The sequence below is a fragment of the Talpa europaea genome (assembly GCF_964194135.1).
Source record: "Talpa europaea genome assembly, chromosome: 10".
Lineage (NCBI taxonomy): Eukaryota > Metazoa > Chordata > Mammalia > Eulipotyphla > Talpidae > Talpa > Talpa europaea.
In genome coordinates, this window is record NC_140077.1 from 36207721 (window position 1) to 36219921 (window position 12201).

Genomic DNA, 12201 nt, shown 5'->3' on the forward strand with positions numbered 1-12201 from the left:
AGCCCCAGTGTTCAGAAGGGTCATTGGTTCCAATAGTCTCCTTTCATGACAAGGAAGCTGAGGCCCAGAGAGGGAAGGGCCTTGCTGAAGGTCACACAGCACAGTGTGGCAGTGGGCTACAGTGCCTCATGTGCACCCCTAGCTTTCCTTGGCCATGCCTGAAGATCCCCAGGACAGTCCTGTGAGGTGGGGTCTGACTGACAGTGATGGGGAGGGTGGGCTCAGCTGAGGGGTCAGCTGTGTTCTGAAGAGGTCGCTCCTACCCCAGTGGTCATGGCACCCAGGGAAGGTCCTGTGGGGTGGGAAGACCCCTCCTCACACAGGCCTGTGGAAGGTGGCCAGGGCACTGCTGCCCTCTGCTGGCTGCCTGGGCCCATTCAGCCCAACCCAGTCTGCCAGGGCTCCAAGGCCCAGACCATGGGTCTCAGGGAGGGGAACTACAGATTAGTGAGTCCAGCCCCTCATGTCACAGAGAGGGAAACTGTAACCCAGAGATGAGAGAGGGGGTTTGCTCAAGGCCATGTGGCCAATTAACACTAGTGCCATAAAGGTCGAGTGTGGCCCTGAAATTCCTTGAGCCTCCTGGGCAAGAGGCAGGACAGGCTGTCTGGGAGATGCTAGAGAAGGGGTGTCTGCTCCCAGTGAGAGGGAGGGGACAGCTGAACCTAACAGTCCTTTCTGATTCTGGCATCCTCTGAGGCAGTCAGGGAAGCTGGAGGCATGCTGGGCCTGTGCTCCAGTCCTGTTCCATGCTATAATGTGCATCAGGTTCCTCTCTGTTAAGGTGTCGGGATGTCCCCCATTTCCAGGGGTGAGGATAATGGAGTCTGACAGTTCCATGGGGCCTGGCTCTGTCTCCAGGGCTATACTCATGGTATAGGGGCTCTCCTCAAGTCCTTCAGGGCTTGGCCCTCATTCCCACCTGGTGTCATACTCAATACCAGGCTAGGCAGCAGGTGCTGCTGCTCTTTGGAGTCGGACCTGAGAATGGGTTCTGGTTCTGCCACTTACTAGCTCTTTTATCTCACTCAAGTGACTTCATCTCTTTGGGCCTCAGTTTCCTCAACTGTGAAATGGGTATAAAATGTCCTTCTTGCAACAAGACGGGAAGACAACTCAGTGGATGCTGCATGCGACCTGCCAGCCCTGGCTTCCATGGGGCATGCTTTGAGGGGACACCTCACTGGAGAGATGGGGAGGATGTTGCTAGTAGGCTCTTGGTTTCTGTTTTCCTTTTCCACCTCCTCTCCCACCTGTCTTTCCTCTCCTGTGCCCCAGTCACCTGAGTCTCTTCTATCCCCTGAGCTTTCCAGCATGCTCCCCTTCCAGGGAGCAAGAAGGAGCACGTTCAGAGAGGGCTTATTTCGACAGACCCCCAGAGAGGCAGCTGAGCCCTGCTGCTAAGGGAGGGGGTCAGTGGAATGAGCTGCTGGGGAGAACCCAGTCCTGAGGGGAAGAGGTAGCCCAGGACTGATGCCCCAAATTGTCCCCACACTGCATCCTGGGGTCAGAGGGTGTGAAGGGGAGGGGGGGACGGCCAGTGGGCTCTTCGTCCCAGGGCTCAGAGCCTCTCACTTGAATTGTGCTGAGCTGCTTAGAAGCAGTATGAGCAAAAGAAGAAAAAAAAAGGTGTTCATTTAATGCCTAAGACTGAGTGGTTTTTAATTTATATTGTTTGAATAAGTGGGATCCAGAGGCATTTGCTGCCAGAGTCACCTGGGGGATTGTGGCAACCTGGAGTGCTCAGTGCCACCTGCACAGGGAGGGGTGCATGCATGTGTGTGTGTGGGGCGTGTGTGTATGACAACCTCCCCCTGCTTAGGCCCCTTGGGAATCTCTGATCACCCCATTCCGTTCTCCCATGGGGCAGGGCTGGGGCTGAGGATGCCCAGGGGGAGGGGAGGATTGGTAGCAGGGTTGGGGTGCTTAGAGGATCAGCAGGACCAGCCTGGGACTGTAGCAAGTTGCTCCCCCTATCTCACTTGTTTGTAAAATGGGGTGATGATCCATTCCCTGCCCACCTCTTCATTTATACCCCTCTCCCTCTCCTTCGCTATGGTTCTCTGAGTCTTCTTGGTATTTCATGAACAAATCAGGCCTTCAGGTCTTTGCACTAGTATGTTCTGCTTCCTGGAGCACCCTTCTCTCTCAAACTCCACGGCTGACTCCTTCTTGTCTTCTACCTGGAGGTCTCTTCCTGACTCCACAGCCTCCAGGGTGTCTGTCCTCATTTAGTGTCACTTTCCTCCTCTGGAAGGTAAGCTCCTGGAGAGGGGGCTGGTGTGCTCACGGCACTTCCTCTGATGACCAGCGCAGGGCTTGGCCCACAATGGGAGTAATGTTTGTTGAATGAATAGGCGAATGACAGAGCTGGGGCTGTGCCAGTCACTGGCCATCTCATGCCCACATGCTCATCCAGCTCAGCTAAGGCCATTGTCTGATTCAGCCTTGAGTCCCCACATCAGAGGCAGGGCCAGGTTCAGGGTGGGATGGTGGCGTGCTGAGGGGTTGTGACCCTGAGCTGTGTGGGATCCCTACCCTCTCTTTCATTATGGCTGGGTGAGAGTGAGGGGGCTGGTAACATCTGTTCCTGCCCACGGGGCTTAGCGTGAACCGGGATCCCTACTAAGAGGATTAAGGGAGCTAGAGGAAAGAGAGGAGAGCTCAGGGGCTGACGGATAAGGAGAGCTAGGAGGTTCAGGCGGCCACCTGATTTGGGCTGGTGACCTCAGGGAAGCCAGATGGTGTTGGTTTTTTGCAAATGGAGGAGTCCTGGGAGGGTCTTGGCTGCCTCTCTGCCCGGTATCCCCAGCGGCCACGAGCATCCTCTCCAAGGCAGATGGGCCCGGGTCTCTCCCAGGTCCACTTCTAACTGGTTGGGTGACCTTGTGAAATCAGTTGCAAGTCTCCATTTGGGAAATATGGTAGGACCAGGCTCATGCAGAGGGAGTGATGACTCAGTGAGCCGGCACAAACAATAGGCCAAGTTCAGTGTCACGGAAGATGCACTGTGCATTGGTGGTCCACGTTATTGCCACTATTTCTTTTGTTCCAGATCAGGGCCATGGAGCTTCCCTCCTGTTTGGAACTTCTCAGGAAATATGGTTTCCTTGGACTTTACTCACTGCTCCCTTCTAGCCAGGCCTCTATCTTGGCCTCTTCTCTCCAAGCTGGGGGATGGCCAGGCTCTCCTGCAATCTGTTTCCCCACAATCCCTTCAAAGTCGACTCAGCGTCCACTAGGAGCTGCCCTTGCTGGCCACTGAGGCCTCTGACACTTATGGACACAGGTCACATGGCTGGGAACGCATGTAAGCTTTGAGCTTTCCACATGGCTATTGGCCCACAAACTTATAAGCTTAGAAATCATGCTGAAAGCCCTGAGCTGGGCCTCTGACAAGCTCATATCTTAGATCCCTACCACAGAGTTAATTTGACTTTGCGGGGTTCTCTTGTACATCTGGAACTTCGCACATGTTGTTCCAAGTGCTAAGAGAGCTCTCGCTATCCTCAGTCAATTGGCAAACTCCTACAGATGCATAAGTGGCCTCTCTTAGCTTTTCATGACCCACCCAGCTTCCCAGGCAGTGAATACTTCCCTTCTTTGTGCTGTCTTCATCTTGTACATGATTTTCTCAGTCATCTCTGTCCACAAAGAGGAAATTGGGTTTGGCAAAGTCTTATTCATCTTTGGTTTCCCAGAACTTAGCGAGGGGATCGTACATGATAAATGAGAGATCAGTCAATGTTTATTTGGATAGATGGATGGATGGAATAGGAACTCAATAAATGTTTAGATGAATGGATAGATGGATGGGTGACTATAAAAAGAGTTCAGTAGATGTTTGCCCAAATGAATGAATGAATGATTAGATAAAAGGACGGCAGAAAACCCTTCAAGAGTCTTTTTGCTTTGTTTGTAATGGAACATTACCTCCATTTTACTTAAAACTCCCTCAAAGTTGGCCCTATGTTTTTCTCACCAAATGTGGAGCACTCACATAATCCCTAGGGGTTTAGGTCTTCCCTCAGGTTCCCTGACGGAGTATGCGTGTTTGGGGGTATAGGCAGAAGGGTGCTTCTCTCTGGCACCAGTGTCTTCCTATCTCTCCTGTCCCTTTATCTGCAGGTTCTCCAACACCTGGACAGACAAACTAATCCCAGCTGTCTCCCCAGGGCACGAGCGCAGGTGGGAGCGGGTACAAACTCACCGTCAAACAGCCCATCAGGCTCTGCTCGAAGGGCCGCTGGAAGGCTCTCGGGTCTCCACACCAGTCCAGCAGCTCCGTGGCAGCATTGTGGAAGTTGGCAGGGTTCTGTAAGTGCTGTGGGAAAGGAAGTGGAGGTCTGTGAGGCACTACGAACAAGGCAAGCATGGGGAGGAGGTGGGGGTTTGGAGCAGGGGAGACCCAGGTCTCACTAGGGAGGAGACTCGCAGAAAGGGGCAGATCAGAGTAACAAGCTTTCTCAAATCCTTCTTATTCTCCTTCCTTTACATGCCCACTCCACCTCATCCCCTGGCAGAATGGGAAGCAGCCCCACATCAAAGATAGGAAAACCAAGGCCTGGCCATGGGCAATGGAAGTAGATATGAAAGTGTTTTCCGGATGCTGGCAGTAGCGGGAGGTGAGCCCTCCTGGACTCTGCAGGGTGGTATGTGGCTCCCACACTTGAAGCTGCTCTCCCTGGTCCAGGGCAGGCTGGCCCTGGAAACCCCTCCTTGATGAGCTCCCTCTGCAGATCTGGCATCAGAGCCAGCTGTCCCATAGCCAGATAGTGTATGTGTGGGGTGTGGGGACCAGCCTGTAGGTTTGGTGGAGGGTGGACTGAAGCACGCTGTGTGCTGTTATTGCCCCACTATGGTCTGGTGTATGCAGCTTTACAAACCCAGTTCCCCAAACCCAGTGCAGTCTGGCTTGGATCAGGGGACTGCTGGCATTGTTGAGTGGTCCTGACCCGAGCTAAGGCCCCTCCCAGTCAAGGGTCTGAGTCAACAGAGATTGATTGCTGGGGCCACGGTCACTAGATTCTGCTGCAGACAGAGGTCACAAGGCTGGTGAATGGCCGTGGTGGCTTCCAGGGTTACCTCTGTGATCTTTTTTTTTTAAGATTTATTTATACAAGAACTGGGGTACAGGCCAGATGCGAGGGAGGGTGAGAGGATTCACGAGAGACAGAGTAGGGAACAGAACAGGAAACAGAACAGGCAGATTGACTGAAATACACTCCTGAGGGGAGCAGTGGGTGCAACAGGAGAGGTCTCTGCTGCACCAAGTGGGATTCTCGCCGGCCGGCCGGCCGGGATTGAACCCACACTGCAGGGGCTGCGGACAGCTTCACAGTGTGGCACTCAACTGCCTGTGCCCCCAGGGAGGCCCCACCCCTTGAATGCTTGTCCATGGCTCCCAGGTCATGCTGAGTTAGGCCCTGAGTCCAGGAGAAGAATGATCCTCTCAGCATCACAGAGCAGGCGAGGAGCAGAGCTGGGACCCCCATGTTAGGTGTGATCACCTGGGGGTCCTCCCACAGGACCCCTAGAGGGTGTCTACTGGGAATATTGTCAGCCAGCTGAAAAGGGGGAGGTGGGAGCTTCTCAGGCCCTTGTGACCTGTGTGCTGGGAGGAACAGGAATGGCGGCTGCCCAAGACAGCAACTCTAGCCTGCAGAGCGTCAGCCTTGGAGCCAGGGCAGGGAGAGGATGCTGCTAGGTCCTGGAATTGGGAGAGGAATGGAACATGCTATGGGAGCCCACTTGGGGCAGGGGCCCAGGGGTCACACTCTGTTGTCACCTCCTCCTGGTCATTGACTTAGCCACCCCCATTTCCCTCCCCTTTCTGAGCCTCAGTTGGCCCATCTGTAAAACGGGGGTGGCAGGTCACAGTTCCAGGTTCGGAGATGAGAATTTTTTTTTTCTTTTACTTAGGGTTTCATGACTGTTACATGGTGGTTTGTGTAAGGTAAGATTTAAAAATGGATGGAAGAAAGTGAAGCAAGTTGGAGTCTCCTCCCTCTGTGGGGGAAAAAGGCAGAGGGAGTGAGGTTGGAGTGAGGAAAGGCTGCAGCCGCCCAACCTCTGTCGCAGGGCAGGGCGAGGATGACATAAGAGGCTGCTGGCAAGGCACCTGGTGCGTGGGCTACTCCCACATGGGGCTGCCCTTAGCCGGGAATAGGTCTCCCAAAGGCTCCCCGGAAGCGCAGCTGCACTCAGCTGCTCTCAGCTGCTCTCAGCACTGTCTCTGCGCAGAGCTCTTTCTGCAAAGGCAGAGCTCCTTGCATCTGATTTGTAGAAGATGGGGAGCTTCCACATATAGAAACGTGCCCTTTGAGAGGGCAGCAGTGTGTCCTCACTCACCTCTGCTCCCCTACCCTCTCTTTAAAATGTGCCCCTTCAGAGGTCATGGGCAACATCGGAATCCATGTGGAAGACCATGCAAATTGGCTCATTCCCTGCCCAGCAGCCTCGCTCGGCTAACCAAGTTATTCCGTTTATTTACGTGATGTCACACCCAATTATTGGGGCACAGCCACCATGGGCTGCTCTCAGATCTGCCTGCCCTCAGAACCCCTCATGTCTGGCACCTGCTTTTGGGGTGCTGGGTCAGTTTCAGGGGGCCCAATTTTGTTCTGGCTTTTAGCCTTCCATATCTTCCCTGTCTGTCCCTGGCTTCTCTACCCTCGCCCCAGCCAGCTTGGCCTTCAGCTTGAGCTCTTGGTGGCCACTTGTGGGTGCAACTCATTGGCAGAAGGATCAGGCATTTCATGTGATGGCCTCAGCTCAGCAGCTCTGCGACCTTGGCCACGCCCTCTCCCTCTGTGCTTTTGTTCCCTGTTTGATTATGGCTGGAGTGACAGACTGAGTGACGGTGAACTGTGCCAGGCGGATTTGGAAACCCATCTCTGTCACTGAGTCATGCTGCCCTGGGTACTTTCTGAGCTTCAGATCCTTGACAATTGCAGGATTGCTGCACAGTGTGGAAGCAACACACATAACAATGCCCCTGTTACAGCGTAAGTGCGGTAAGGCTGCTACTCCCTGGGATGCCAGGCCTCTGTGTGGTGCCTTATTTCTCTTCTGAACGCCTTGGGGGTAGAAATAGCTCCCTGTTCACCCCTGGAATGTGAGAACATGCTAGGCTGCCCCCCCCCCCCCCCCCCCCCGCCAAAAGTGGTTGTTGAGCAGTTAACTGTCTGAAGGTTAGCTTTTGATGATCTGGGGGCAGGATCACAGATTTGCTTCAGAGGCCAAGGTCTGCCTGGTTGTGGCTGTTACTAACACTAATACCAGAAAGTCTGCCTATGTCCACAGAAGACCTGGGCTATATGCAAAGGCTACCAAGTCTGGTGGGGCAGGAATAGAACACGAATACCCAGACCAGGGATCACTACCCAGGTGCTGAATTTATCTTATAAATCCATCTGTGAACCAAATGGTCCAGCCCTTCACCCATCCATTCACCAAAAATTACTCAATTTATCCGCCCATCCACCCCCAAAATGAATCAGTCCATCCATCCATCCATCCATCCATCCACCCACCCACCCACCTGCCCACCCACCATTCATCCATTCACTACTTTATACTGCACACATTTACCCATCCATCCACCTGCTTATCTATCCAGAATTTATCCTGGTACCCACTCGTCCATTCATCCATCTATCTATCATCTAGAGCTACCCACCCATGCACCCACTTAACTACCCATCTATATGCCATTCTATCTATCTATCTATCTATCTATCTATCTATCTATCTATCTATCTATTGATCGATCGATCGATCAACCGATCTTCTGCCCCAAGGAATTTAGTCTGTGGGAGACGTGATATATGCGCCACAGGAACATAGGAAGGGTGAGTAGCTAAGTGCCCAGGAAATACCAGGGTTCAGAGATGAGGGGTGCAGATGTCGAGAAGCACACCTGGGCCTTGGGGAGGCTGCCTGGCAGGAATTAGCATGGGACAGCAGGCGCGTGTGACTTTAGTGTGGGACACCTTGGAGAGGGAGCACTGGCTTTCCCTGTACCCCAGCACTCAAAGGGGGAAGGGAAGCCAAGCCAGAGGCCTAGAGGGAAGATGGACAGCAAGGTCTTGGGTGGGGGTGGAGGGGTGAAGGTGAATAACAGCAATGGATAGAACCAGGATCTATTGGCTCTATCCATTAGATAGAATGGGAGAGGGAAGGCTATACCAGAGAGGTGAGGTAGGACAGAGAGTCTGAGGCTGTGAGGCCCCACCAGTCAGAGGTAGGCACAGCCAACACATCCGTCATCCTCAGAGCACGCAGACCTTTCTCTTCTGATTAGGATACAGGACGTCTGAGAATCAACAGTCTCAGCCAGCCGTGGCTGCCCTCTGGGGCAGCTGTGGAGCAGACAGACGTCAGTGCTGAGCTGTGTCTGACTGGAGGTGGGGAGGAGGGGTATGATGGATGCAGGGAGCTCTGCATGGCCCGGGAGGCATCTGGCCAGCTCACACGCACAAATGCGCCACTGTCTGGCCCCGTGCAAAGCTCTCCGCAAGCGTGTGTACACATGTGTGTGCATGTGCGGGGCAGGCTGGGGGAGGGCATACTGGCTGATCCCTGGCCTCCAGCTGCTCTGGCACTCACTGCCTGGGGGGCATTACGATGCTCCTTCTATAGCTCCAGGGAGGTGAAGCACAGCTTAACCCAGGCCAGGTAGCAAGTAGGGGGTGGGACAGGACTCAGGTTCGATGACAGGTAAATTTGAACCCTATGTGCCATGTTTTGAAGGCTGCTCCCCAATAGGCCTCTCTGCCCATGTTGGGCCCTGGGAGGTCCAAGGCTTCCATGGCACCCCGATTCCTGGTGATGCAGAGCCATCAGTAGGGGAGAAAAGCCAAGTTGTGGGCAGGCCTTGGGAGGAGTTGTGTGCTCGGCACATAGAGGGGATGAGACACAGTGGGGAGCGACTGTAGTGTAGGGAGGGTGCTGACAGCTGATCCCTTTTGGGTGGGAGAAACTGGGTCAAAGGCAGAGCTGGGAGAGAGCCCTGCAGAGCCCTGAGGAGGAGGAGGGAAGGGCAGGGGAGGAGGGAGCTCATCGTCTGGTTTCTATTCTGTGACCGTGAGCAGAGGCGTAATTGGCGTTTGGGAGAGCTGTTCGGGCTGAGTTCAATCTGTAACAAGTCTTCTTCAATTTCCTCTCCTCAGGCTGCACTTGGGCTCCCGAGATTGCTCTGCTTGATGCTAATGAGAAGACACACGTCCCTCACTCCTGAGCTCTAGCCTCAGTGCCGCTGGCCTGGTGCTCAGGGGGGACAGGCCTGTTGGGGTGGGGCTGAGCTCCGTGTCCATCAGGGCCTGAGGTCAGCAGCCTTTACTGCTTACCTGAGCTTCCTGCCAGGCCCATGCAAGCCAGCTATCCTCTCCCTGTCTCTGAGGACAACAGTTCCCACTCCCACTGGTGACCACCTGCCTAGTGCCAGGGCCAGCTAGAAATGTCACCCACGGTCTCACAGCATCCTAGGAGGTAGGATTTACTGGCCCTATCTGACATTGGGGACACAGAAATGCAGCGACAGTCCTAAGATGGCACCGTGGGCACACAGAGGACTGGGAATTCAGGCCGGTCAGTCTGATGCTAAAGCCCCTGCTCTCCCATTATAGCTGCCCCATCCTGAAGTTAATCAACACTTTGCCTGGGCTCAACCCATTCTCTTTAAGTGGGGGCCAGTGGGCCCCCTCCTCCAAACAACTGAGATGGGGAACTGGCACGTGACTCACCTCCTGAGCTTGCAGAGATCACTGGCGGGAGGGAAATTCACTACCTCAGCAAAGGGGCCCTCCTGGCATCTGTGAGTCTGGGCTGCATGACTTTAGAAGACTCCCTCCCCTTCTCTGTGCCTCAGTTTCCTTTTTTGTACTTTTTTTTTTTAATAGAGGCATGTTTTATTTATTTGTTTGTTTGTTTTGTTTTGTTTATACATGCATTGGGTACAGTCAGAAGCGCGGGAGGGTGAGAGAATTCACCAGAGCCAGAGCGGGGAGCAGAGCAGGCAGAAGGACTGAAGTACACTGCTGAGGGGAGCAGCGGGCGGCAGGAGAGGTCTGCGCGCCATGTGGGACCCTCCTCCGGTGGCCGGGAGCAGCCGGGGATCGAACCGGCGCTGCAGAGGCCGCGGGCAGCTTCGCAACCCAGCGCTCAACCGCTGCGCCATCGGGGAGGCCCACCTTTTTTGTACTTTTCCCAGGCCTTTTCCTTTCTCTTTCTTCATAGAGAGCTGGAGCAGAGGGACAGGTAGCTTAGGCATGGGGAGGGGCTGGGAGAGAGACCTCAGTGTTGGGCACTTCACTGCATCCCCGAGACAGCCCAGAGCACATAGCAGAGCCCAGAGAGCATAACACTGGTTCCAAGTTACACAGCTGGCAAAGAGACAGATGGAGCTGGCATTTGACCCCAGGCGTGTGTGATCCCAGGGCTAAGCTGGTCTCTGTCAGCAATGTTCTCAAGAGGTGGGTTACTGCCCCAGGCAGCTGGTCCACACCCACATCACCTCCTCCAGGGACCCCATGCCCAGCTGCACTGCAGCTGGCACCCCCACTGCTCTGCCCTTGGTAGCTGCAGGCGGGGAGGAAGTGAGCCCAGGCCACACACGCACCTGCTTGATGCACTGCAGTCGGTCATTGGTCTGCTGGATGTGCCTGTCCATAGAATTCATTCTGGCCGTTGAGCTGGGTTCTACCCGAGAGCCATGAACGTTGTCCAGCCTGTGGAGAAAGGAGAGAGGGTGTCACTGGGGTTAAACCAGCCTCACAGCCACCCTCTGGCTCCAAGACCGACTTCCTGGCCCCAGAGACTTCCAGGTGGTTCCATCCTTTGTGAGCTGCAGAGGCCTCTGTCTAAGGCCACCCTTCTGTAAATGGGGCTCTGAGGGAGCCCCTTTTGGGCGAAGGACAGGAGGTACTCCTGGGTATTTTCCATGTAAGCATGGGTATGAGCATTTCTGCGCGCATGCGTGTGTGTATGTGTGTATGTTAGGTGGTACTTATGTTAGGTGATTCTCAGTTCAGGCACAAGCCTACCTGGACTCTACATGTGTGCACACACGTGTGCATGCATGTGTACAAGTGTATGCATGTGGATGGGATCATCCCACATCGCAATCTTGCCCTGCCTGTGGGTCTAAGTGCAGCGAGCAGGTCATGGGTGCCACGTCCCCAGAGCCCCCATGTGTCAGAGTTTTTCATGTTTTACAAACCACTCACAATTCTATTTTCTCCCTTCCCCTCCTGGGAAAGAAGGATCGCAGAATGAGCACCATTTGCATTTTCCAGGTAGGGAAACTGAGGCTCAGGGAGCAGAAGAGAGTTACCGCCAGCCTATGGCCAAGTGGTCAGGGAACATGAACATCCCGGTCATCAGTCTCACCCTTCCTGTAGGGGGTGGGCTCTGGAGCATTGACATGAGTGTGAATTCCTTCCAGGTAGAGAAGCTACATAGAGATGGTGTCCCCAGCTGCAGAAAGCCCCTGAAGTCTCCAGTCCTCCCCAAGGAGTCCATGACAGCAAAGGCAGAGATGGAGCTAGAGAGACAGAGACCGAGAGAGGGGGCAGAAGGGTCTGCCCAAGTCCACCCACTGCTCAGGGACCAAAGTAGAAGTTTGTCCACAACCCAATGGGCATTTCAGGCCGCAGACACATGGTTTAGACACGGTGCCGATCTGAGGCCTGTGGGCCTGGCCTTGACCACCATCCTACGACCCTTGCCTCTGGTCACGTCACCAAAAGCCCCGCTTACTGGCATTTTCCATATTCTGGGCCCTGCATTCCCTCCCATATCCTCATGCCCACTCTCTAAGACGAGTATGTACTCCATTTTATGGATGGTGTCCAGAGATCTGCCACATCCCCACAGCTGATGGGACTTTGGACTATGTGCGCCTGACTGTCTGCCCCCATCCCTGTATCTGCCTCTGGAGAGAACCCTTTGTTGAGGGAACCCAGAGCAGCCTGGCCCCAGCATTGGGAAGAAAGCCCTGCTCCTCCTCTAAAGAGCTTGCAAGGGACTTTTCTACACAGTTCCTTGTAAGCACTTCTCATCATTCCCTTTGTGTCTGAAAAAGCAACTCATCTGTGTGGTTCAAGAATCAAAAAGTCTCCAAGAGTATCTAGTGAAGTGCTCTCCTGTGCCCACCTCTAGGAGCCCTTCCTGTGACAAGCCGTGTCATCAAGATCCTCT

At 54.3% G+C, this 12201-nt stretch overlaps 1 protein-coding gene across 2 annotated transcripts in view; it reads right to left on the minus strand.

The window, feature by feature from the left end:
• ZMIZ1 (zinc finger MIZ-type containing 1) overlaps positions 1-10681 on the minus strand; it is a gene marked incomplete at both ends in the record, with an annotated part of 104406 nt that extends 93725 nt beyond the window's left edge. For both annotated transcript variants that reach the window (XM_084245663.1, XM_084245662.1), the window contains 2 exons: positions 4211-4324; positions 10622-10681. In XM_084245663.1, the coding sequence (XP_084101789.1) occupies positions 4211-4324; positions 10622-10681 (174 nt within the window). The remainder of the gene's footprint in view (positions 1-4210; positions 4325-10621) is intronic.
• Positions 10682-12201: the final 1520 nt, after the last annotated feature.